General features: G+C 37.1%; 1 protein-coding gene across 1 annotated transcript in view; it reads right to left on the reverse strand.

Annotated features, from left to right (window-relative positions):
• The window catches only part of OTOGL (otogelin like), a 135,699-nt gene that overhangs the window by 18,977 nt on the left and 89,377 nt on the right, over positions 1-27,345 (reverse strand). Inside the window, exons 35-47 of the mRNA XM_063447147.1 lie at positions 27,114-27,193; positions 24,248-26,520; positions 22,848-23,025; positions 19,739-19,881; positions 18,136-18,159; positions 16,648-16,740; positions 14,585-14,774; positions 13,606-13,820; positions 11,503-11,644; positions 9,686-9,871; positions 4,362-4,574; positions 2,096-2,197; positions 423-530 (exon numbers count right to left, since the gene is read on the reverse strand). Of these exons, the coding sequence (XP_063303217.1) occupies positions 423-530; positions 2,096-2,197; positions 4,362-4,574; positions 9,686-9,871; positions 11,503-11,644; positions 13,606-13,820; positions 14,585-14,774; positions 16,648-16,740; positions 18,136-18,159; positions 19,739-19,881; positions 22,848-23,025; positions 24,248-26,520; positions 27,114-27,193 (3,947 nt within the window). The remainder of the gene's footprint in view (positions 1-422; positions 531-2,095; positions 2,198-4,361; positions 4,575-9,685; positions 9,872-11,502; positions 11,645-13,605; positions 13,821-14,584; positions 14,775-16,647; positions 16,741-18,135; positions 18,160-19,738; positions 19,882-22,847; positions 23,026-24,247; positions 26,521-27,113; positions 27,194-27,345) is intronic.

Genomic DNA, 27,345 nt, shown 5'->3' on the forward strand with positions numbered 1-27,345 from the left:
ATGGGAGGTATTGGATAACGGAGTATGGCCAGAGAGTTCCGCTGTGAAGATTTTTCGCACAGGGCACCTAAAGCCCTGACAACTACCTAACCAGAATGCTAACATCGGTAAATATACAGTGGGAGGTTGCATAGATAAATAACTATTTTTTCTATTTCTACCTATCATTAATTAGCAATTTTAACCAATTATCTATTCTCTAACTAACTGAAAGTTTTAAAATGTTTCTATTGAAAAAATAAACACATCTTTCCAGAAAGTAATAATACACTATGATTTTTTTTATAATATTTTGTAAAACATAATAGCCAGTGGCATACACTTGCACATTCCATGACAATATCATCCTCTTCTCCAGGTGATGCACTGTAGTACAACTAACATAAACAGCAACATACATATAAATGGTCTCATATTCTTACCACAAATATAGGAGAAACAACAAGAATCACCCATTCGAGCTTCAACCGTCATTTGATCTTCTTTGCATTTTGGACGTGGCATTTGAGGACAAGCAGAAGGGTCACATTCTATTTAAGGAACAAAACTTTGAGTTGGACACACAAAAACATGTTTGGGTGAAATTGCAAAGCATTAACCTAAAATATTGATGTTACAAAGTCCCCTCTGTCTGCTACACTTTTGTTATTTGGTTATTAAAAACTCATGAAACATTGTATCAAGTAATTCGTCTGTACGAATGACCGACCACCCGGCCCCTGGCATGTGCCGCCAATTAACCCCATTCACCTTCTCTATGCCGAACGGAGTACCGAAAGAACGGTCGAATGACCGACCACCCTACCTGAGGAGTGGGCCCCTCATTAACCACCATGGAGTTGCATTTTGCAGTTAACCTCAGCATAATTTACAGTCGATAGGGGGGTCGGCGTTCGTATGCACGAACACCTGGCGGGGCGAACGGAACACCGAATAAACTGTCGAATGAACGACCACCCTACCTGAGGCGTGTGCCCCTCTTCAACCACCCTGGAGATGCGGTTTGTGGTTAACCGCAGTATAATTACAGTCGACAGGGTGGTCGGCGTTCGTTCGAACGGACACTTGGAAGCGGCCATCTTTGATTTTGAACACTCCAGCGGGACTTGGCCGTTGGCCGCCTGGTACCATTTCCAGGTACTGTTTCATGCGAACCCCGCTGACATTCTCCGTGCCCCGTCCGTTTGAACATAAAATACCAAACGCTATGCCGTTCTGTATTTTAAGACTGAGAAGGATATACCGACCTCATGCAGGACATTATGGTGAAGGATTTCTGGCTTGTTAATTGCTGAACAGCCCTTTAGACACTTTTTATCCCCATGGCATTCCCATACCATTCGTGAGATCTGAGCGCTTTTCGTATAATTTGTGTGCTCAGATCTAAGTTGTCTGGGGATATGTTGAATAGGTATATTAAAGAACATGATGTCTGAGTTATATATTTTTATACAGTTTTCATGTATTTGTAACAGTTAGAATATTGCCTGTACCTGGAGATAATTAAGTTATTCTAACCGTTGGAACTGATTATCTCCAGGCTAGAGGGGAGGGTTTGAAAAGATGCAATTTGTCCTTATTGGTTGTTGTCATTTGTCACCCTGTGTGCCATCAGGTTCAGAGGGGTGTGCCTCTGGCCTGAAAATGTGTATTTAAACAGTGCTGTTAGACATTAGGTCCTGTTACTTCCTGGTTGTTTGGAGCTAAACTCAAAATGCAGGAAATCGACCAGAACAACTGTCTTGCAAAGACTGCTCATCGAGCTGCATTGAAGTCTATGATTGGACAGCCACAGTAATTCTGGGACAGGGAAGTAGGGGGAGGCTTTGCAATTTGTTTTTAGGTACACCTCCAATTGAAACATGCATTATTAAATATAGGCATGTTTCCATTAGTGGTATGTCTGCTGAGTCGTTATTTATTTATTATTATTTGAAAAAATGTTTTATTTATTTTTATTTGGGCAGTGGAGTGTTCCTTTAAACATAATAATTAAGATACATAAAGTTGAAGAATGAGAGATATAATTTTGTTGGAGTAACCCTCGTAACAGAAAAAGTATAATAAGGATTCTGTTTTAAAGAATAATACTCACCACAGCAAAACTTGGGGCAACAGGTTCCTGGACTGTAGTCAGCAACGAGTTTTTCTCCAGGTTTACAGGTTACAGACTTCTCACATAAAGACATATTGCATTCTGCCAAAAAATGTTTTAATAATTTATCAAATGAATTGCTTAGAAAATTAAGAATTTACAACAGTAATGTTAAATGTAGGTCAGATATTTATGCCCAAAATGCATTGTCACCAAATTTGTTTTTGCTAATAATAATAGTTTAATTAAGGTTATTAATTTTACATTATATGAAATAGCTCAATCTTTTTTCACATGTTTGTGTCTGTCCTGATCCTTAGCTTCACATATTAAGGCATTTATGGATATTCACTATTTACTTTAGTTTTATAAAAATGTTCTATTTCTACACAGTGGTGTAAAAAAAAAAAAAAAAGGTATCCTATTACAATATCGAAAGCTTTATGACGCAGGTCAAAAAGTAGAACACATAGTGTCATCTTTATAAATCTCGGACATGTCAGTCACGTCAAAATGTAATGTTCACAATGTCGCACAATTTATGTTGAATGTCACATATTGACACTATGTAAAGTGTCAACTCATTGTATGACGCACACCTTCATAAATTATTCTTCTGTGCCACTTGCTTTTAGCTACAAAAACCTCTGCATCACTGAATTCAATATAGCCTCTAATTTCAGGTGCAGGCCCTCTCGTTATTTATGTCATACTCGCTCCTCTCAGTGCTCTTAATGTCTAACATCTCTGCGTCACATAAACTCTGAATATATGCAAGAATTTCAGGGGTTCAGCCCATCTATGTACTGATGTTTTTCTCACTTCTCTCCATTGAGGGTTCCAACTGCATAAATGACGGTACATAGTCACTGTTCGTATTCAGTGATGCTACCTGTCAATACGTTTTTTAATGGATCTTTATGTTTTAGAAATTTGTTTACTCCAATTTATGACACGATTGAACTTATAAACTCAAAATTAAAATGCTCAACATAAAATCCACTTCATTACAATACTTTGTAGTTGATAGAATACACAGTTAAGGGTGAATGGTACCAGTGAATGCTCTAAACACCTGAGTGGAATCCCCACACAAAACTCCAATAAAATCAATAATCATACACAGGGGCCGCGTCCCCCTTCCTCAGCCCCTGCCCTCCCTCTCAGCTCCTCTCCCTCCTCCTCACCACAGCCCCCACAACATCCCCACTACAGCTCCACTCCCCCAATTGCATCCCATATTACCCACACCACAGCCTCTTTCCCAAATTGTAGCAATCAACCTACTTCAGCCCCTATCCCCCACTACAGCCCCTATCCCCCACTACAGCCCCTATCCCCCTACTACAGCCCAGTCCCCTTACTCAGCCCCTGTCTACTGGCTTTAAAAGTGTCAAGTTTGGGTGTATGTGTGTGTCCGTATGTCTATCTGTGTGCCAGTATGTCTGTCTTTGTGTGTGCCAGTATGTCTGTCTATGTGTGTGTGTCAGCCTGTATGCCTGTGTGCCTGTGTGTGTGTCAGAATGTCAGTCTGTGTGAGTCAGTATGCCTGTAACAGTGTGTCTGTCTGTGTGTGTGCATGTGACTGTGTCTCTCAGTAAGTGTGTGCGCCAAATCAACAAGCGTGTGTGCCTTTCAGTGAGTGTGTCTGTTTAGGTGACTGTCCCCCGTTTCAATCACATGGGGAAGGTGTTTTTACTCTCCTCTTTATGCAATGGGCCACTTGACTAGATTTGCCCCTCAGGCCTAAGGCTGCCATCCCTCCCCTGATCATACATACAACAGGTGGAACATCTGTAGCTTACCTTAAGACACAAGATAAGCTACAGATACTCCACCTGGTGTATGTATGATTTATCATTAAAATACTTAACTTAAAATAGTAGGTGATGCCATACACATATATTTTTGGTAAAACACCACTTAGTCCTCTTTGCCCAAGTTAGGGGTTGTTGGTTATCTGGAGTAAAACTAAACAGTTATGCTCTGTGTGGCACAGTTCTCGTCCATGCTACTTTCTGATGTTCTCTGCTTAGAATCCAGGAAGGAGTAGATAATAGAGATATGTCACCCAAAGCACAGGTATTTTCCCCTTGCCGGACCACCAGGTAAAGGAGAATTCATTTAAGGCAAGAAGTATCTGGATTCTGTTGATTCATGAGCAGAGTGACAATGAACCTCTCCAGAGCCATATTGTTATGATGGTGTATCTACATAATCGGACTTAATTTTTACACTGGAATGCTTGATGTAAGGACTTACATACCACACACTTTTCTTGGACAGCAGACTCCTTCTTCAAAGACACTGATAAGTGTCTCACCCTCTTGTTCACACATCGGCACTGGCTGCTGACTACAGTCAGGTTCTATAGCCACCACAGTCCCATTTTCTAAACATTTGAACATACAACATCTTTTGGTTGATGAATTCCATACTTCTCCTGGAGAACGGGGATGTCCCTCATTATCAGTACAAGCTAAAATTAAAAATAAATGATTCAGAAAGGACTGCATGTTATTATTTTACTTAATTTCCAATAAAACATTTCAGTAGCAAATTATCTCTGGTTTAAACAATTGTGTAACATTTATTTAAAATCTGAGATGAATCCTTAACACATTCACTTAGGACAAAACATAGCATTTTTGTGAACATCATGTTGCTATACCTAAAATGCAGTAGGTTTTCCAATAATAGATACATAAATATTGTCAAATAATCTGTTTATAAGAATGTCTAAGGAGCTTTAACACATTCACCTATATTACACATTTTAAAGCAACCTTTGTAGGGCAAAATGTATAGCAACCAGGTAAATGGGAGGAGATGGACCATGGAAAAAGCAGCTGTCAGTCTCAGAGTGTGCTAACATGTTTTTTTCAGTAAATGCAGATATATCTGCAACTGATAACAAGATGTATTACAAACCTTAGAGTGGTTGGAGTTAACTGAAACAAAGACATCTCAAGCAGATGGAAACTAAATAATATAAACAACTCCAAATCAAAGTTAGAGATGTTGTAGTGATCATCAATAGCTAGCGAAAAATACACAATACTCTCAAAACACTCCTATAAAGACAAAACTCCAAACGTGAACTAAAGACAAGGAAGGCTGGTTTCTTATAGTTGTGACTTATGTTTACCTACACTTAGCTGAGGAAAATTGATGCATGCATTGTGCTCCATCACTAACAGATACAAGTCATGTTTAGATTGAGCACCCAGCATCAATCTTTAGGTTAGGGCACATAGGGAAAATAGGGCAATAACAGCATTTCTGACTCTACCCCAACTTGAGGTCTGCTTTCTGTGAGGGAACCATTTGGCTTGCAAAGAAATCAAGCATGGAATCTCTAAACTTGAGTAGGAAACTGGACCTCAACAGCAGGTTCCAGGAGAACTCGTGGGGACTGTTCCCTGACCAATACACTAGGTATTGCACAATTCCATAATACATCCAAGGTATCAAGGTAGGGGTATTGAACAACAACCATGTTCTCAATGAACCCAAAAAACTCATTAATATCAAAGCTGAATATTTTTGGAAGTAGTTTTTAGTTTGTTTTTAGTTATAGCTATTTTAGGGGGATATCTGTGTGTGCAGGTGACTATTACTGTGCATAATTATTAGGCAACTTAACAAAAAACAAATATATACCCATTTCAATTATTTATTTTTACCAGTGAAACCAATATAACATCTCAACATTCACAAATATACATTTCTGACATTCAAAAACATAACAAAAACAAATCATTGACCAATATAGCCACCTTTCTTTGCAAGGACACTCAAAAGCCTGCCATCCATGGATTCTGTCAGTGTTTTGATCTGTTCACCATCAACATTGCGTGCAGCAGCAACCACAGCCTCCCAGACACTGTTCAGAGAGGTGTACTGTTTTCCCTCCTTGTAAATCTCACATTTGATGATGGACCACAGGTTCTCAATGGGGTTCAGATCAGGTGAACAAGGAGGCCATGTCATTAGATTTTCTTCTTTTATACCCTTTCTTGCCAGCCACGCTGTGGAGTACTTGGACGCGTGTGATGGAGCATTGTCCTGCATGAAAATCATGTTTTTCTTGAAGGATGCAGACTTCTTCCTGTACCACTGCTTGAAGAAGGTGTCTTCCAGAAACTGGCAGTAGGACTGGGAGTTGAGCTTGACTCCATCCTCAACCCGAAAAGGCCCCACAGCTCATCTTTGATGATACCAGCCCAAACCAGTACTCTGCCTCCACCTTGCTGGCGTCTGAGTCGGACTGGAGCTCTCTGCCCTTTACCAATCCAGCCACAGGCCCATCCATCTGGCCCATCAAGACTCACTCTCATTTCATCAGTCCATAAAACCTTAGAAAAATCAGTCTTGAGATATTTCTTGGCCCAGTCTTGACGTTTCAGCTTGTGTGTCTTGTTCAGTGGTGGTCGTCTTTCAGCCTTTCTTACCTTGGCCATGTCTCTGAGTATTGCACACCTTGTGCTTTCGGGCACTCCAGTGATGTTGCAGCTCTGAAATATGGCCAAACTGGTGGCAAGTGGCATCTTGGCAGCTGCACGCTTGACTTTTCTCAGTTCATGGGCAGTTATTTTGCGCCTTGGTTTCTCCACACGCTTCTTGCGACCCTGTTGACTATTTTGAATGAAACGCTTGATTGTTCGATGATCACGCTTCAGAAGCTTTGCAATTTTAAGAGTGCTGCATCCCTCTGCAAGATATCTCACTATTTTTGACTTTTCTGAGCCTGTCAAGTCCTTCTTTTGACCCATTTTGCCAAAGGAAAGGAAGTTGCCTAATAATTATGCACACCTGATATAGGGTGTTGATGTCATTAGACCACACCCCTTCTCATTACAGAGATGCACATCACCTAATATGCTTAATTGGTAGTAGGCTTTCGAGCCTATACAGCTTGGAGTAAGACAACATGCATAAAGAGGATGATGTGGTCAAAATACTCATTTGCCTAATAATTCTGCACTCCCTGTATAAAATACCCAAAACCCTTAATGGTTAAGGGTTTACATTTCAAAACCTTTAATCTTGTATGATCTCTACAATATACCCAAAACAAATAATAAATATTAGACTCTTTTATCTTTGGTAATGGTGGCAGATGAAATGGACCAGAATCTACAGCCTCTGTAGTGAATCAGTAGTCCTGTTTGGTTAGGCAAATATAATGCTGACTAATGAAAAGACTCCAAAGTGCAAAATGAGATATTCAGTAAAGCGCACCACATACAGAATACATATTATTTATGTATATAACCCTTTATGGATGTGAATGAGCTTCATTCCTGACTAGCAAAATGTTTATCCACAAAATTCCCAGTGGCCATGGAATCAATGAGGGTTATAGTGGGCAGTGGCCCTCTTGGTCATGCCACAACAAGAAACAAAGCCAAACAGCTCATGAATTCCTCTGGGGAATATGCACTGAAAAGCAAAGTTGGTAAGTTAGATGTACAGGTGATACTCAAAAAATTAGAATATCGTGCAAAAGTTCATTTATTTCAGTAATGCAACGTAAAAGGGGAAACTAATATATGAGATTACATGCAAAGCAAGATAGTTCAAGCCGTGATTTGTCATAAGTGCGATGATTATGGCTTACAGCTCATGAGTATCACCTGTAGATGTTTTCTCAACAGGCCAGGTCCATGTTCATACAAAGTGACCACACGTTTTAGCAAACCTAATGTTCCCCAGAGGCTAAAAACACATAAACAACAATCCTTACCTAAAAACCATAAAATAGACCATAATGATATCTCTCTTTTCAAATCATACATAGAATAAATAAAAAATGTCATCATGGTGGGTGGGGCCTGATTGCTGACCGAGGCAGAAGCATGCAACTGGAGCTCCTGGGCAAGAACCTAATATTGATACATTTCAGGGGTGTAAAACCCACTTTTTCATTGCCAAACTGACCAACAGAGCTCCTAAAAGCAACTCCTGCAACTTGACCAGGTCTGGGAAGCCTAGCACCAAGAGGCCAGTGGTACAAGCCTCGGCGGCCTAAGACCGCACATGAGCCGGAGGGGACGGCCGCTCCTTCGACTCCAAACTATCAGCTTGTTCTGAGACCCTGCCTTTCCCCCTTTGGACCGGTGGGGGATATCCCGGTCCCCACAGAAGTGCTCCCTTGTACGCAACTGTGAGAAGCAGCCGACAGCCATGTAATTCAGCACGATCTAAGGGCCACTGTAGCGACACTCACAGACCAGGCTCACCATGAGGAGAGGATGGAGCAGGCTTTTGCACAGTTGTGGGTATGATTCTGTGCCAAGATTTATGGAAAGGAGGAGATGTCCGCAGCGACAGAGAGTTCCCGGCAGTCGCTTCCTAAATGAGCCTCCAAGCGAACTGTTCCGGTCCGCACTTCTGCGACACTACCAGCGGGGAGACGCAAGAGGCCGCGATTAATGAGACACAGTTCTAAGAGGGATAAAGCTGAGGCCCAAACTGAAGGTCATGGTCTCTCCGCAGGGAAACGGAGCCTCAACCTCTATGGACTCAACCAACACCTATGTGGGCCTCGGCATAAACGGAGGGAATCTCCCACAGCTCACTTAAAGCCGTAAGTACCAACTCTGCACTCTCAGAGGGTCCCCGTCTGGCAGGGCCAGGGGCGCGCAATGGGTCAAGCCTGGAGAACCGCACCGGAGGCAGAAAGCAGTCGGCACCATGCAGCCATGGTGCGGGAAAACACCACAGCTCAGAAAGATCTTTTCTGCCCTCCTACCTACGCAGTGGATCTACCGCCTTCTGGAATCAGGTGAAAAAAGACAATTAAAGCACGGTGGTCTAATGTACCTGACTCACTAATACGCACAAGGACCCCAACGTTGCTGGATTGGTTGCATGGTTTTTGACATACTGCCCTCTCTTTTCCTATCACCTCATACGCTTACAACGCTCACCTTTCCTAGCCTAATGCCCAGTCCCAGTAGATCCCTGTCACACATGTGTGCACCATCAGCCTTCTCACATCTGTACAACAGCATATCTCTCAGTAGATGCGATGCACAGGTCATTATACCTGCCCTCATTGTCCTCATCTCTAATGACCACACCACAATACGACATGCATTTCCCTACTCGTCTAAATAGACAGCAATATTGATGACAAAGCCAGTCAAACTAGACCGAACAGTACTCCAAATTGTGTAACCTACCCACTGACGTATACTACTATGCTACCATATATAAAAAAAAATGGGTTTCAACGAATGCCATGCTGAAAATATCTTTTGCATGTTTTTATATGCCTATTAACGCTGTCGTGGCGTGTAAAGCCTGTTTGTTAACTCATGCACAATCCAAATACAGAATTTTTTTTTTTACAAAAATATGTCATCACAAGCTTGTACGTGTAAATTAATCTAGTACCCAATTCTAATATAAAGGCAGTTGTACACGACTTTCAAATACAGGAGGCTAATTTGCAACACTCTCCTTATTAAGTGCCGATCTCCAAAGTCTAATATCTTAAAAAGAGTTAGAACCATGAGAGTGTGTATTTAAGGATTATTTGCATTATTGGTAACTGCAGTCATTTCACGTGGTTATAGTTACCGCATTTATCCTCAGGGATGCAAAGCTCTGAATCCGTCCTATGAAGAATAGTTCCTTTTTTGCACACACAGTCTTCTCTTAAATGTGAGCAGTGAGATTCCTCATAGTACCATTTATTTAAGCATGTCTTGGCAGCACATGGTTGCACACAGGCTTGGTATTCTTTGCCCTCAGGACACGTCAGTGCTAAGATCGAGAAAATAATGAGTGGTCAATAGAATGTTCTACTTGACCAAAACTGTTACAATAGAAAGTATAAACAATGGCTCCAATTTGTAATGGGGATATTCAGTCAATTATATATTATCAAAATAGCCAAAATGAAAAAAATACTTCAACTGAGCTCTGCTATATGTAAAAATATTTAAGAAATGTGTTAGCACATTCTATTAACCCCTCAAGGACCAAACTTCTGGAATAAAAGGGAATCATGACATGTCACACATGTCATGTGTCCTTAAGGGGTTAACAATGCTTGCTGTATTTACCTGAGTGTTAAAGATAGGTAACATATTAAATATATAGATAAAAAGCTTGTGTAAGTTTAAATACTGACATTTTTGACATTTTCAATAGATTCTTTTAAGACACAAAAGGTACTAACTGATCTCATTTTTAAATGCATTATATAGAAAGATATTGTGCCAAAACGAAATAATGAAAAATAAAAAATAAAAAACATTTAAAGGGCATAAAGCTACTGTATAAGTGTTATCAACTAACAGACTCTTCCCTAACAAGTAAGAAACTCCACCAGTCAGGAGCCTCTCATTTTTTTCAATGGTTTTTTTTTATTATTATTATTATTCCATAAACTTCTGACCAGCTATGTGCAGCAATCTGTAATTACTAGCCAGTCAGCACGGAGAATAAGAACCAGGTACTTTGCTTCATAAGCATTGCGATGATGTGATGTTGTTATGGTGCATAGAGTGACTGTTTTCTCCTGTATTATGAAAAGAGTCTATTCTTTATATCCTATGCCACTAAGGTTGAATCTGTAATTCAAGATAAATATATGGATTCCCTAGTATTAAGTCTAACATGAAAATGAATAGAATGATTTGTTGTTGTCATATTAGTTGCAGCTGCCCTAATGTTCCAAAAAACTCTGCTCAAGCAAGATAAGCTTACATTTGGTTAGTTCAGTGATAAATCTCACAGGTTAATAGAACAGTGGTAATTTAATTGTTTTCAGTTAAAGGGACAGTATAGTCACCAGAACAACGAGCACAGTTAGTTCCAGTAGACTTTTTGCTGTAAACACTGCCTTTCCAGATAAAATGCAGTGTTTACATTGCTGCCTAGGGACACGTCCAGTGGCAGTCACTCAGACAGCCACCTGAGATGCTTCCTGGGTCCGTGCTGCACAATATACAGCACTGATGTTCAGCATCTCCACGCTCTGCATGGAGATGATGAACTTTCCCAATAGAGATGCATCCCACCTCTTTGGCTGAGATCATCAAAATGACTAGCTCAGCCATTCCAATGCTTTTCTATGGGCATCAATTCTGATGTCAGCCAAGGAGGCAATCTGGACAAAGCCAGCGCTGACGGATCCGCGAGGCATTGGAATAAAGGTATGTTATTTAAAGGGGAGTAATAGTATTTTTATCACTATAGGGACAGGAATACACATTTGTATTCCTGATCCTATATTGTCCCTTTATTAAAATGGTGGGAACTTGTTAATATGTTACTAAAATCACAAATGTAATGATTACACAGCTGCAGGGGAAAGTACATGTTATTTAAAAATGTGATTCTATTCTCGAAGGGTTTAACACTGCATTGTCATATATTGTATGACTTACAGCAGTAATCCTTGGTTCTCCACCTTATGCAGATATGGTGCTTGCTGCATAGAGCCACATATGCAGAGAGTGCGTCACATTCATAATTTAGGAAATAGGTATTATTAATCCACATCTTCTCACAGAAGTCTTGAGGTGCAACCTAGAAAACAAAATAATCTTATAAGCGATATATATATAAAATTACAATATTTGGCAAAAAAAACTGTAAAATGTTATTAGCAAATGAATGGGGGGAGCTTCATACTCAACTAATTTCTTACTAATACTTTTCATGTCAAATCTAACTTTCCTAGACAATGGCAGCAAATGTTTACCCTGGACAAAATTTAAAATACCAAACAAAATTCAGACAGTTAAATAACTTATTTGTTAGAAGTTCAAAATATTTGTTGCAGGTACATTATAGCTGAGTCTTGGGAGATTCGTCATGGGTAATTTCACAAAGGAATTACAAGGAAAAAATAGCACAATTTTATATTCAAAACTGAGTACTGTTCAGTGAGCTAATAATTTAATTAAACTCCCACATTAGTTGGCCGCCACCTTCGCCCAACCTTTTAGCTCCCGTTTACTTCCTGTTGGGATATCTGAAGGAGCGGGTATATGTGAACAAATTGTGTACACTCAAGCAGCTCAAGCAGAAAATCTGTGCAGAAATTGAAGAGCTAGAGCCTCAAAAATGAAATAATGTTATGACTTTGCAAGATGTCAACTTCCGTACCAAGTCAAACAAATCTCATTACATTAAGCATTCGTTGCATGTAATATCATTGAAATTGTTTCATTAATAAAATGTTTTTTGACTCCTCAAACCCTACTCTTAAATTTGGCCTACCCTGTATTTCTTGTTTTGTCTACTATCTTCAAGTAAGTTAAAAGGCAAAAATGAAAAAAACAAAGCTTACTCCATCCATAAGTACCTCATGTATAAGAATAAATGGCTAGACATGTTTTGTGCCCCATTGGTGTTTTCTCAACAGACCCACATTTCTGGGTAAGACGTGTTTGTTTTTAGAATTAAAAAACATTTGGAAATTCCAATTAGCTTTATTCCATTTTGAAAAAACCCTAGTGGTGAAACGCGTTAATGGATTTTATTATATACTTTTAATAATAAATTACGTTTGGCTTTACATTTGTGCCATTCATATTTTTTAATATATTTTTTATTACTCCTATTCTATATTTTCCTTTCCTGGCTATTTTATATATCCTAAGGTGGGGATTATACCACCCACGCCATATCTCAAGTGCAGTGTCATCTGCACTTTATACTGTGAGTATATTTACTTTGTTTTGCATCTATACCACATTTTATCTTCGAAGAGCACTATCTGTTGTCTATATATTTCTCTCCCTTCTCCTGAGAATTGGACAGCACCAGACCCAAAGTGGACCAGAATTCCATGATATCCTACTAGCAGGGATTATACTGCAGAACGTCTATTCCCCTTGAGCTGGTTATAGCTCATGCAAATGTGAGTTCTTTACATTTTATTTTTCACCTACTACGTACCCCACAACCTGCACAATTGGTCCTTTTCCCTTTTATATTTTACATATCACGGGAGGATCCAAAGCATCATAAGAAGAGAGAACACTCTACCAGTGCAACCAGTGCAACAAACATTGACATTTATCCTTCTTTTTATTTTTTCACTTTTATTGGGACTTATTTCACTGTATTTTTAGGTCATTTTTGGCGCAGCCTTTTTCTCCTTTTACCTGTACATCCTTATCCCAGAGGGTTAGAGAGTGACCCTCTGTAAGGTTGCTGCCTTTTATATATTATTAGCGCTAACCTACTCCCCACTTTTTTCTTATACTTGAGTCAATAAGTTTTCCCATTTTTTTGTGGTAAAATTAGGGGCCTCGGCTTATATTCGGGTCGACCTATACTCGAGTATGTACGGTAGTCAAAAATGCATTTTTTGTTGTAAATGTACACATAATTTTTGTCATTAGTGTTATCTGATATTTTTTCATTGTTATAATTTAGCCTAAGACTAAATAATTTCTTCCAAGAGTTTACGATTACAAGAATGCAGTAACATGACCACAATGAAAACATGTCATGCCTCAGATTTCGAGGTGTGTTACCTTTCTGTGACATGGTGCAAAAACTTTTCTGTTCAAAAGCTCCATGCAGTAAGTACAGTTATCCTCAGTGCAGTTCCTAACAGGACGTCTGGTGGTGACATCAACCGATTTCTCAATCTCCCAGCTTTTAATAAAAGCTTCAATGTCCTCCTTGTTTGTGATTATTGTTCTATTTTGCATCTTCAAGTCATCACTTGGATCACCGTTGCAAATGCCTTAATACACATGTGAAAAAAATAAAAAAATATTTATTTCAAAATGTTCATTTTCTCTCTTACACCAACATATTAAGCCAGTAATGTATACGAAGCAGTCAGTTTACCTAGAGATAATAGATATATAGATCCAATATATTATAGATTTTAAACAGTTTTCCTATGAATTGCTCGTAGCAAATGTGACTCAGATGAAAGACTTATTAAAATCAATATAATATTTTGTTCTAAATTTGTTGGATCTGTGTATCCAAAGAACAGTACAAATATTTTTGTAACACTGAATAATTTCTATAACTAATTTAAATTTAGTGTTGTGAAACTAAGATCCAAATTGTTTACCATAGAGTGGGTACATCCATCTGTTACCAATGTAAAAAGGAGAAATTCTACTAATTTCAGGAAACCTAAAAATAGGAAGATCACACATAGACTTAGCACATTACATATGTGTGCTTTCATATTATGACAGACATCTAGATTCTATTTTTAATGGATATAAATGTATTTCTGGTTAATGTAGGTAATTTGCTTCAGCAGAGAAAGATGAGATCTAGATTCTCTTTTTAATTTATATAAATGTATTTCTGGTTAATATAGATAATCTGCTTCAGCAGAGAAAGATGTATTTTGATTTATGGTATGAGCAATGAAGTTATAGTTGTAGAATACACTTTTAATTATTTTTAAAGATTGAGACTTGTACTTGGATTATGTCCGGATATGCCGAAATTAATATGTTTATGATATAAAACAGTCCTTACCACAAAGCCCTTCTGTTTTGGTGGAGAGGTTGGAATGGAGGCCATATTGAATATCTATTATTCCGGTCACATGAGTCCATTTAATGCTGAGACCTGCTGGAGTGTTAATGACATACATAGCTCCAGTATCCTGAATACACAATCCTTGTTTTGAAAAAGGCAAAGGTTGATTTATTGAATTAATTTCTACCTAAAACAAAAGAAAATAAATTTATCATAGCATATGATTAACCAACAATTGCTATCCTACCAGATCTTCAGAAACTAATTGACCTTCTTTTTTGTGTATAGTGAACAATAGTGATGTCCCGAACTGTTCGCAGGGAACCGTTCGCCGGCGAACATAGCTTGTTCGTGGCGAACGCGGCGGGCGAACATATGCGATGGTCGGTCCGGCCTCTATTCGTCATGGAGGTGGGAGGGTCTGGGAGGGAGGGTCTGCTGACTGTGAGGTACAGGGTCAAAGTTTACTCAATGATGACGAATAGGGGGCGGACCGACCATTGCACATGTTCGCCCGCCGCGTTCACCACAAACAAGCTATGTTCGCCAGCGAACGGTTCCTGGCGAACAGTTCGGGACATCACTAGTGAACAACAAAAGAAACATAAATCATCCTTAGTAATTTCTGACTTTTAATGTGGAATACACTTTATAAAATATAATAAACAATACAATATGACTCCTTATCTTAATATTATAGAACGGATAGGAAAGTAGAATTTGCCAGGTCCATGGACAATGAACCAATTAAAGAAAGTTATAAAGCAATATGTTTATAGTCTTGTTGTTTTTTTCAATTATTTATTTTGCAGGAATTTTTTTCCCTTGCTGTTAAAGGTAAATTATGGGCAATCTAACCATTTTATCTCACTGAATTAGTTATAGTGCCTGGAGTCCCCTAGTGTAGTCCCTCTATTTAGTGTTATACCATTTTCAAACAGTTTAATACTAAATGTGGGCCCCTGGCCACCCACAGTCCATCCTTCACTTCGGTAAGGCTATGGCAAATAGTACACACTTCCTTCTAGCCAAACCAAATACAAAAAGCAATGGCGGCTATGATAGGCTGAAAAAGGTCAGCTGACACTCTTAGCCAATCACAGCCACCTATTGCTGCTCAGGCTAATACTTCCTCATTAACAAGCAGCACAAAGGAGATGGGCTATTGGGGGCTCTTGTTCATAATTAAGTCATTAAAAACTTTTTAACTCCGAACAGAAGGACAGCGCAATAGGACTTCAGACACTAAAGCGTCTTCGGTGAGATATAGCAGTGACAGTGTGCCTCTACGAAATCTCATATAACATTGGCAATTCTGCCACCTAATCCTACCTGTACATGGGTAAAGCTAAACTGATAGGAGGACAAGTAAAATAGAATTTAAAATGAATTTGCAATGGAGATGGCCATGGATGTTAGGGAGGCATCATAATAATGAAGTGCATGTGAAAATATATGTGGCTATAATGATCATTCCATCTCAATTTTTTTATTTGTGCTTGAAAATCCAAAAACAGAAATAGCAAATATATCGATTGACTATGAAACGTATTGAATACAATTGTACACAAAAACAGCTGTGAGAAAGGGCCTTGTAAAGGACATTACAATAGTGAAAGACATTTTGGAGGGAAAAAAAGTTAATTAAACTAATTAGAACATCAGAGAGTGTACATTCTTTTGGGTCTGAGGGTGTGGGCACTTCCCTAAAGTCAGATTAGATTCACAATAAAAATAATATATCACTGTATTTTTAGCATGAATTAAACCAACATGCTAAAATAGTTATGTTGTGTGCTCAATTATTATGTAAATAATAAAATATTACTAATTTAAAGAAAACAATGCAAAGAAAAAGTAATAATGACTTCATGAGTTTTCACGAATTTAACATATTTTCCTTGTATTTATGAGTAATTGCTTCCCCTAAATATAATCTCTGCGGAATATCTTGGCCCCATATGAATGTCAATAATGATATTAATATTCAGGTTAGCAGCAGCAATGGACAAATAAATATTAGGCATGCAAGGGTAGGCATAAATTGGGTCTGTTCTAACCTTCCTCTCCAGACGATTTATCAGAACTTCAAAATCTGCTGTGGTTACATTTAACTTCTTAAAACAGAGTCCAGATGTTCCTCCAGCAGCAACCTGGTTAGGAATGGAAAAAAAAAAGTTAAACTTTCACAAGAGAAATATGCACTCTTCTGGTGTAACTGTAAAAGTAAATGAAGAAGGAATTTAAATATGATTGGATGTTTTGAAACTTTGACCAACATTCTGTAAAGAGAATAACATTGAAAGATGCCTGATCAAAGCCATTTGATAAGAAATAGCAATCTCCTCCAACATTTAATATATACAGAGAACTTATGCTCAAAAGTGTTAACTGAAGAGATCTGAACTCAGAACATGCACACATATTATATGAAGCTTCTGCAAGGTAAGTAAAATAAGGGTTACACTAATAGTATGATTTATGGACCACAGCACCTATAATTAGCATTGGATATAGATACGTTATAGGAACATAAAACAACCTTAGCTTAATGAAGTAGTTTTGGCGTATAGAACATGCACCTGCAGTCTCACTTCTCAATTCTTTGCCATTTGTTAATGCAGCCATAGTCCCATCTCCCTGTATGTGACTTGCACAGCCTTCCTAAACACTTCCTGTAAAGAGAGATCTAATGTTTAAACTTATTTTATTACATATTCTGTTTAATTTAAAATGTCTTATCTCATGATCTGTTGACCTAGACCATGCAGGAATCTCTTGAGTGCTAATTAAAGTACAATTTATAGAGCAGGAGATAAAAAACTTCAAAAGCAAGTTAACATCTGATAATCATCTGATCTGAAAATAAAACCTTTTTTTCATGTAGGTTGGGTGAGACATAGTTAGTATAGGTTTGGCTAGGGCTGCATTGACAAAAACAAAAGTGATTGAACTACTAAATGGCAGAGAATTGAGCAGTAAAACTGCAGGGGCATGATCAATAGACTAAAACTGCTTCTGCAAGCTAACATTTTTGTCTTTATAGTGTCCCTTTAAGATTATAATTGATTTAAGGATTTTTTTAAGTGCAAGTTTCTGATAACTATGGTTAAGTGTAGGGTTAAATATATATTTAATGTTAAGGTTTGGGGTCAAGCTAAACTGTTTCTGTTACACAAACCTTCACATAAATGTTATATCTTGTGGTGCTGTAGTGAACTCCTTAACCCATCAATGAAAACCTGATTTACTTACCTTTTATGACTTTGCCTAGCCCACCTCTCCATTCAAATTGCACATGAGTTGGAAACCCACTAGAGCACGACAAAAGGTTTATTCTTAAAAGCAAGAATTGTGGAGAAATGCAAAAAATAAATATGCTAAAAAGCCAATTTGGAATATCTTTCCCGTCCAGGGATATTGTCCAAAAACTTGCAACTGGTTTAGTGAATGAACTCTAGTATACAATGCTGAACATGGAATTGTAAAAGTGCACAAAATATAAACAATAGTATAACATATTGAATATTCCAGAAAATGGAACTCACCAACTTTCTTATTGAGTTGACACTCTAAAAAAGAAAGCAGAAATGAACACAAATATCAGATAATACAAAAACAATATTTTGGTACCAGTAAATTGTGCAGTTTAGCATGACATTTTAAGCTTTAACTATATGCCTGTTTTTGCATCATATGTCATTGACACTCTATATCTGTACCACTGCACACTCGTGATGTTAAACCCTCTAAAAATAAAAAAATAAAATGTGCAAGTCTCTTGACATGTCCTGTCTGATATATGCAATGACTCTGTCACATTTACTGTTGATGATATGTCAATAAAAGTTTGTTTGTCTATCTATGCACTACAAAAATAAAGAATTATAAAAAAAAATATATATATATATATAGGCTCTGCCTCTGCTCCTCCCAACGTCAGATGGCGATTTATCCAAAAACTAGAAGAACCTACAGGTATTCCTCAAAGCAGTGATCCTAACCTGGACCGAACTATCTATAGGTTCCACCATCATTACATCTATTACCTATGTGGGTATAAACATTCAAACGTACCATCTGGATTTCAAATATTTTAACACTACAGGCACCTGTTTCTTATATGGACTTTTTGGGGGGCATTTTTAGTGCAGATATCTGTTTATACTGCTATTGATTTGTCTTTTATGCATGCATGTTTTATTGGGTTTGTTTTTATAAATTGATCCTCTACTTTTTGGATATTTTACACTTTTAGTATAAAAGTCTACTATAGAGACTGTTTTTATAATACTGAAATTTATAGTAATCAGCTTCTTATCCTTCATTAACACTGAGTGAACATGTAGCCTCCATACATGCACCGAGTTTGAAAGGTGTGTGACTATAGAGGTATTGGATTTTTTGACCCCTTTATCCCAACTATTTATTATCTCCCTTTTTTTTGGGGGGGGGGGGGGGGGTTGAACGTCTTTCTTTTCTTTCTTTCTCTTTCCTTTTTCTCTCCTTTTGCACAACGTCAGGTATATATTTGTTTGATAATTCTATGCTGTATCTTTCTTTCTCTTTCCTTTTTCTCTCCTTTTGCACAACGTCAGGTATATATTTGTTTGATAATTCTATGCTGTAGGTTTAAGGTCAACCTTCCGAGGCTTTTTTTTCTCTCTCTCTTTCTTCAGTCAACAGTAAACCTGTGCTCACACCTATATTTGTTTACTGGGTGAAATAATGGTATTTTGTAATGTTTATTTTTTCTGTCTTGTTGGAAATATTTCATCAGCTTTTTTTTTGTTGGTAGGTTAGCTCCTTCACTATTTAGGATTGTATGTTTTAAACATACAAAGCACAATATTTATATTATGTAATGGACACCAATCACATACTCATGAGCTAAAACTGTAGTTTTACATATAGATTGTGAATTAGAAATACCTAAAAAAATAATAATCATGTACATGTTGTATTTTCAAGACTTACTAAAGACATAATTTGGTATAAACACATTTACTTTGAAATTATGCAAATTGTGTATGCACGATTGCATGCTACCAATGCATACTCTGGAAATGGTGTACACACGAGTGTTAAGATACGAATTATTCACAATAAAGCTGAGGTCACGTTCATTCATAATTAAACATGTTAACTTACCAGGCTTGGGGGACATTTTTCAATATGGGCTACAATAGTTTCTTTCGGCAGCCTAACTAAAATGTAAGGTGCCGCATTGTACAATGCAATGTTGTTTCCATCAAATGTTATGATGCTCAGTTCTGATAATACAGAACATTGACCTAGGAGAGAATTCAATCTGTTATTTTTCAGAATATTATTATATTTTTATTACACATTATTCAATGTATGACTTTAAATTTTACTACATTATGGGAATATGAAACACTACCATATCACATGTGTCATGAAAACTACATATGAAGGAGACATAATGCTGAATCAGCTAGTATGGGAATTATTCAATTAAAACGTCAAGATCGAAAAGTTCGCAAAACCACGAGTGTTGATGTGGGATGAGACAGATCTCCACTGGGGCAGATATGGAAATAAAACCTTATGTGGAGATGAAGAAAATGACTAAATGACTAATGTAATTAGAAAGAAAATGTCTCACATTAAGGATAAGCATGGTTTTTGACATAGTACAATAGAAGTGAACAAATATGGAAGACTAAGACAGTGAATATTGGAACGGAACAGTTATACAGTGGAAGATAAAGTGATCGGGAGTATTAAACAGGGGTCTTGCATGGAACTGTGTAATTGAAAAAGGGAATAGGGACAGAAGAAAGGAGAATTAAAATGAAAGCAAAGTTGAGTTGGCATGACGATCAACTGTCCCTTCATCAAGCATTAAATGGAAATCTTTTTAATGAAGTATTTGTGAAAACAAAATTAAAAATCTTTATCCCTGCCTTTAGTATATGTCAGGATCCTTTAACCATATAATCGCACCTTTGGTCAGACAGTGTTTAAGAACCCACAGTTAGCCTCTATGGTCTTACCTTCTGTGCAAGGAGTAAAGCAAGGAAGGCCATAGAGGCTAGCTGCCGGTTGTCAAACATTGTTCAAAGTATTTTTATATACACTTTGTTTAAGAAATATATTTTCTTTAACCCCTTAGTGACCAGACCGTTTTTCAATTTTCTTACCGTTAAGGACCAGGGTTTTTTTTTTACATTTCTGCTGTTTAGCTGTAATTCACCTTTTTCATATTAAATGGACCCACACTTATTATATATCATTTTGTTCAGGAGAAACAGGGCTTTCATTCCATATCACATATTTATATATGAAACATAATTTAATATGAAAACAATATAAAGCAATTTGAGAAATTAAGAAATGTTGTTAATTGTTTTAGTTCTGCATGGCATTTTAACTGTGAATGTCATAATACTGTTCGCTGTTACTGCAATAAAGTACACATATTTATATTTGGCATTGTCTCACAAGTAAAAAAGTACCCCCTATGTACAGGATTTACTGGTGTTTTGGAAAGTTACAGGGTCAAATGTAGCATGGTACATTTTTCAGTTTATACGCATTTAAATTTGCCAGACTGGTTATGTTGCCTTTGAGAACAAATGGTAGTCCAGGAATGATAACTACCCCCATGATTGCATACCATTTGCAATGGTAGACAAGCCAATGTATTGCAAATGGGGTATGTCCAGTCTTTTTTAGTAGCCACAAACACTGGCCAAAGTCAGCGATCATATTCTCTAATTTTGTCCAGTGTTTGTGACTAAGTGGCTACTAAAAAAGACTGGACATACCCTATTGCAATACCTTGAGTTGCTTCTTTTGTAAATGGTAGGCCATCATGGGGATAATTTTCAAAACTAATCTGACTAATTGCAATGTAAAAAAAATGAAATGCAAGCATTATATTTCACTCTGTAACTTTTGAAAATAACATAAAACCTGTACATGAGGGGTACTGTTATACTCAGGAGACTTCAAATATTAGTGTTTCGAAGCAGTAAAAGAGTCCTTAACAGCCGTTTTTATCTAATGTTGGAGTTAAATATGTGATGAAAGAATCAATATATTAAAAAATATTTTTGAGGTGATAGTTTTTGAAATAGAGTGGTGGTGTAGATCGATAGAAAGACGATACGGGGAATTGATATAAGGGGGACAGGACATAATTGTGTGGACAAAAAAACTAGTATGGGTGGAGAGAATGGGCAATGAATAAACTACAAGAGGGGAATGAGATGAGTAATTGGTAAACTGTTAGTTGATTTTGTCTTGTCATTTGGCACTTGGACTTAAAAATGTTTGCCATCACTGGTATAGACAGATAGAAAGTTTGTCTTTATGTTGTCAGAAAGATTTCTAACCATATCTATGGACCATGTTCTTAGGAACCACAGCTATGCCTTGGCCCATTTAAATCAATTTATATCCTAACCTGTTTATTATGAGCTTTATATATTCCAAAAGCTGCATATAAAATAACAGCTCAATAATAAAGGAAACTACAGAAAGTCAGGCAGAGAACCTAAAACATGCTAACACTTTTTTTTCTTAATTGCAAATGTTAACATAGAAACATAGAATGTGACGGCAGATGAGAACCATTGGGCCCATCTAGTCTGCCCAATTTTCTAAATACTTTCATTAGTCCCTGGCCTTATCTTATAGTTAGGATAGCCTTATGCCTATACCACGCATGCTTAAACTCCTTTACTGTGTTAACCTCTACCACTTCAGCTGAAAGGCTATTCCATGCATCCACTACCCTCTCAGTAAAGTAATACTTCCTGATATTATTTTTAAACCTTTGCCCTCTAATTTAAGACTATGTCCTCTTGTTGTGGTAGTTTTTCTTCTTTTAAATATAGTCTCCTCCTTTACTGTGTTGATTCCCTTTATGTTTTTATCATATCCCCCCTGTCTCGTCTTTCCTCCAAGCTATACATGTTAAGATCTTTTAACCTTTCCTGGTAAGTTTTATCCTGCAATCCATGAATCAGTTTAGTTGCCCTTCTCTGAACTCTCTCTAAGGTATCAATATCCTTCTGAAGATACGGTCTCCAGTACTGCGTACAAATGTTGCTGTTTTAATTCTGTTAGATTTGTCTGATTATATGTGGATGTTCTACATTTGTCACTTGTATTTCCCATTTTATATTTACATTCGATTTTGTTCAGTGGTTCAATAGGTGCCAAGCTAGATATGGATGTCGGGTACTTTTTCCGAGTTTTTGGGAATACGGGTAGAAATGACACTTACAGGGACACTCCCACTCAGGGCAGCAACTGTCCGTGTTCACTTGAACTGGCATGCCACGAAAGCCACAGTCTGGTTTTTCCACATTTTTGTGACAATTACTTGAGACATTGTACAGCATCCAACCCATATTAATGCAGACATATTGACTGCACGGATCCAGGGGCTCAAAATACCGAGGCTGAAAACAACATACAGGAAGAACAATAATAAAACAGTAATAAAACACTATATAAATAAAAAAAATGCATACAAGTTGAAATATCAGCTTGCATATAACAGGTCAAGAGTCTTGATAAAAGTCCAGTAAACGGTCTTGATGAAAGCACAGTCTTTACTAGGGTCTCGTAAAAGAACTAAAATGTTGGCCTGTTTTATGCCATTCTGCACATTACAGCAGATATTTAAACATATATATAATTGTTTCATTATACTACGACTTCATTCATCACTGCTCATTAGATGCATTCCTTTTAGATTACTGGGTCCTCCTGGTTTTCCTCTAGAATTAAAAATACACTTACTTTTATTCAAGTGTATCCACAGACTACTCACTGCAGCCCAATGCTTCTCTGGTGAAGACTCATGGGGAAATAGCATATAATTGAGCAGTGAGATTGCAAGAGCATGAACTATACACCAAAACCACTTCATTATGCTAAAGTTGTTTTGGTGCATATAGCGCCCCTTTCATTACGTTTATTCTTCCTGCTCTGTTCCTCACTCCGTTTTCCTTTTTTTCCCGCTTAGCAACAGTGCTACACAACAAAAAATATTGCTTGTATAACTGAAAGATCATAATGATAAATGCATCCTGTAATAAAATGCAAACTGTAGTTATGAGAAAAATAATTTGTTTTACTGTTGCAGGGAAAATTTTCCCACAAAAAAAATCTTGACAACTTTTGATTGGATTTCAACTATTGATTGGATTTCAAGCAACGAGTTGAAATGTGCTGGTTTCTATATTAACTCAGTGACGGCCCACAATATGTTTGTGAACTAAAATTCCCATGATGCTCCTTCAGATAACCCAAAACAAGTGAGAAACAGATTTCACAAATATCTGGAGGGCCATCGCTAAAACAGTCCTATTAAAATAAACTTGTGCAAGTATCTTCATTTCTGAAAAGTATTTTTTTACACTGGGCAATAATATGTACGGATATTCAAATCAATATGAACAAAAGGACCACGTGATAAGCGCTACATATATTTTGGTAAGAATATAAGAATTGCATATATTTTGGTAAGAATATAAAAATACTAAAACTAAAAACAAATTACTAAAAACAGAAAGATAAATAAAAGCCAATGTGAAAATGATGAAAAATAGTTACCATCCAAAGTATTACAACAACAAACTTTTAACAAAGTTCAGTTTGAAAGGGTATATTTCTCACCATGCACTCTGAAGGACTGCTTGTGTGGATCATTGTGCCCAACGAGTAGTAGTCTGTTGAGAATGTAGCATTCACCATTACCTCAGAAGCAACTTCAAAAGTTGCTGTTTTAAAAGGCTGTACACTACTAGGTACAGAATCAGATGAAACATAGGTGATATTTTCGGACGTTGTAGATTGAGTTGGTTCTGTGATGTTCTGGAAAGGTTCCAATGTTGTTTGTGGTGGGACTTTTGACATCTCACCTATTGTCATCTTAGTCACTCCTGAAGAATACATGGATTTGCTTATTTCCTTGGTACCTTTATCTATAACAGAAAATGTTGTGTCTACAGGAAAAGATGTTGGTGTTTTATTAGTTTCTTGGGGAGTTGTTGTCTTAGATTGACTTATATTGAAGAAGGCCGATTCACTAGTCTCATGCAAATGGTCCTCTCCTGATGTTGTAATATTAGCTGCAAAGGATGTAGAATAAGTACCAGCTGGCTCTGTGGTCACTGACAGAACCGTGGGTGACTGTAGTGTTCCCACATGTTTTTTAGTGGTCTCACTCTCTCCAGAGAAACTAGTTATAGAACTTGTAACTATTGCAGATTCAAACAGAGAAACTGAAGGACTATGCTTTGAAGTTTCAAGGGTTGGAGTCAGAGCAGATGTAGTTGATAAAACATGTTTGGAAGTATATGGCATTATTGAATGGGTTATTGCCGTAGTGACTTCAGGTTTCCTTGATGTTCTCATAGCAGTAGTCATTTCAGTTGGTGTGATACTTGTCATAGATGTGCTTTCTGAACTATAAGTGGTGAAATCTGTTCTAGGAGATTTGGTTTCAGGCGATTCTGTAGTACTGGAGTGAGTTGTTTTTAATGCAGTTGTGCTTTTTGGGAATTTTTTTGTACTTAAAGTTGCAGGTGGTGTTTGAATAATAGTCACATTGGAAATATGTAAGGTTGTGCTTTTTGTAAAAAAAATTGTAGTATTATGTGTTTGGTATACAGCTGAAGAAACCTGGTCTGCTGTTTTATGGGAAATTGGTGGCAGAGTAGATTGTAAGTAGCCCGATGTTACATCTAACTCTGTAACTGAAGTTGTATTTTGTGGTGGTGGTGATGATGTTGTAATTCTGCTTGATGTCCACTTCTGGAATTCTGTTGTAACAGGAAATTTAGAGGGACTAGTGCGTGACACGGCTTCTGTTGCTAATAGTTTATCAGTGGTAAATAATGATGTTAACATGGTATCTTGCTTTCGCTCTGTTATTTTTGTTTGTGTGACTGATTTTGAAGTTTGATGTAGTTCAGGAGTGAACGATGATATCGTTGTAGGGCTTACATGTGAAATAGTAACTAATAGAGACCAAAATGTTGATGGCGATATCCGAGTGGTTCTTTGTCCATCAGTCACTCCTATTGTAGTTGTTAGGGTTGGCAAAGTAGATAAAGCACTTATTAATGATGTTTTAGCCACGGTGCTGCTTGGTTGTATTCCAGTTGTTCCAGTTGTTTGCAAAGGAAGCATTCCTGAAAATGTCTTAGTACTTGCCGTACTCAAAGGGAGACGGAGAGAAAATGGTGTAATGGAAGTAGAGGATGTAATAGATGACCTGGGAGGAATTGTTTTTTCCATTGGAGTTACTAGGCTTGTTTTGGATAGTATTTCAGGCATAATTGTGGTAGATAAAACTGTACTCCCTGTTAGGGGAGAATGTGGAGATAATGTGATGGATTTTGTTGTCAGCTGGTAAAGACCCTGTGAAGATTGGCCCAACATTCTTGTTGGTGTTTTAGTTGTGTCAATAACTGGTCCAAGAGGCCGAGTTGTGAAAGCTGTAAAGGAAGTTACAGCATCTTGTGATGTTGATTCCGAAACAACTGATGTTTTCCCAAGTGATGTAGACATTGCTGAAGAAGTACCTCCAGTGATTTCACTTAGTGTTGTGTTCTTCATGTCTGGCACAAGTGTCGAAGTGCTATACAGTGTTTTGAAATGGTCACCAGTAGTCCACTTCAAAGGAGACTTTGTAGTGAAAAAATCTGAAGTAGATTTTAAGGTGATTGGAACTGATGATTTCAGATGAACTGTGTGAGTGGTATTTGCAGGTTCAAAAAATGACATGAATGTAGATGGTGATTGTCTATCAGTGGAAATAGATGGAAAATAACCTGCTGTTGTTGTAAGTCTTGGTTTTGTGGTAACTTTTGACAGTGTGGCTGTTGGACTTATTTTCACTGGTTTTGTTGCAACAGGAGCGTCTGTTGGTTTTACTGGGACACCTGAGGGTTAAATATATATATATATCAATATGTTGATAAAAATTAACCATCTAGCCATTACTCACCATAAAAACATATTCAATGCTCAATCAGTGTAAGTAACCAGCCAAACTATTACTCATTGTAACCCTGCGTGTTTGCTTGTTTCTATCTGACTTTATTAATATTGCTATTATAATTATTACATTATTTTAAGCAAAACATTAAACTATAACTATGTCATTCATTTCATATAATTATTGTAATTATTGCCATTTATATTAATTCATAAGTAATGCCATAGCATAGCATCTTCTCTGGCTTTTTTTTGGCTGAACAATATCTTTAAAAAATGAATAAATGTTTAATATTTTCATTATATAAAGTAACATTTTAAGGTTTTAAAAATAAGTAAGCCACATAGGTTATACCAGATACATACTTTTGAGTCGTTTTTTTCTTATTTATTTTCTGTGTTTTTGTTAGTATTTCATGAAAAATATTTTCTTAATTTTCTCTTTCTTAAGGACACCCCAAATGAGTATAGCTATTGCCCCAATATTTTGATAAGAAGTTATAAAATGGTATACATATATATTTAAGTAGATACTCACAATCGTCTGCATAGACACATTTAAGGGTAATCTCATCAAGGATCATGTGATTTGGACAATATGGTATGCATCCTTCTACCCTTCAAACATCAATTAAAGATCAATTAAAGAAAAAACATAAACATACACAAAAAAATGCATCAGTATTGGTAATAACAAGTGAATTAAGTGTTTGAAACCTCTCCTAACTTTATTTTTTAGTGGAACAATTACTATGTTCTATGTATGATAA

The sequence above is a fragment of the Pelobates fuscus genome, chromosome 3 (assembly GCF_036172605.1).
Source record: "Pelobates fuscus isolate aPelFus1 chromosome 3, aPelFus1.pri, whole genome shotgun sequence".
NCBI classification, from domain to species: Eukaryota; Metazoa; Chordata; class Amphibia; order Anura; family Pelobatidae; genus Pelobates; species Pelobates fuscus.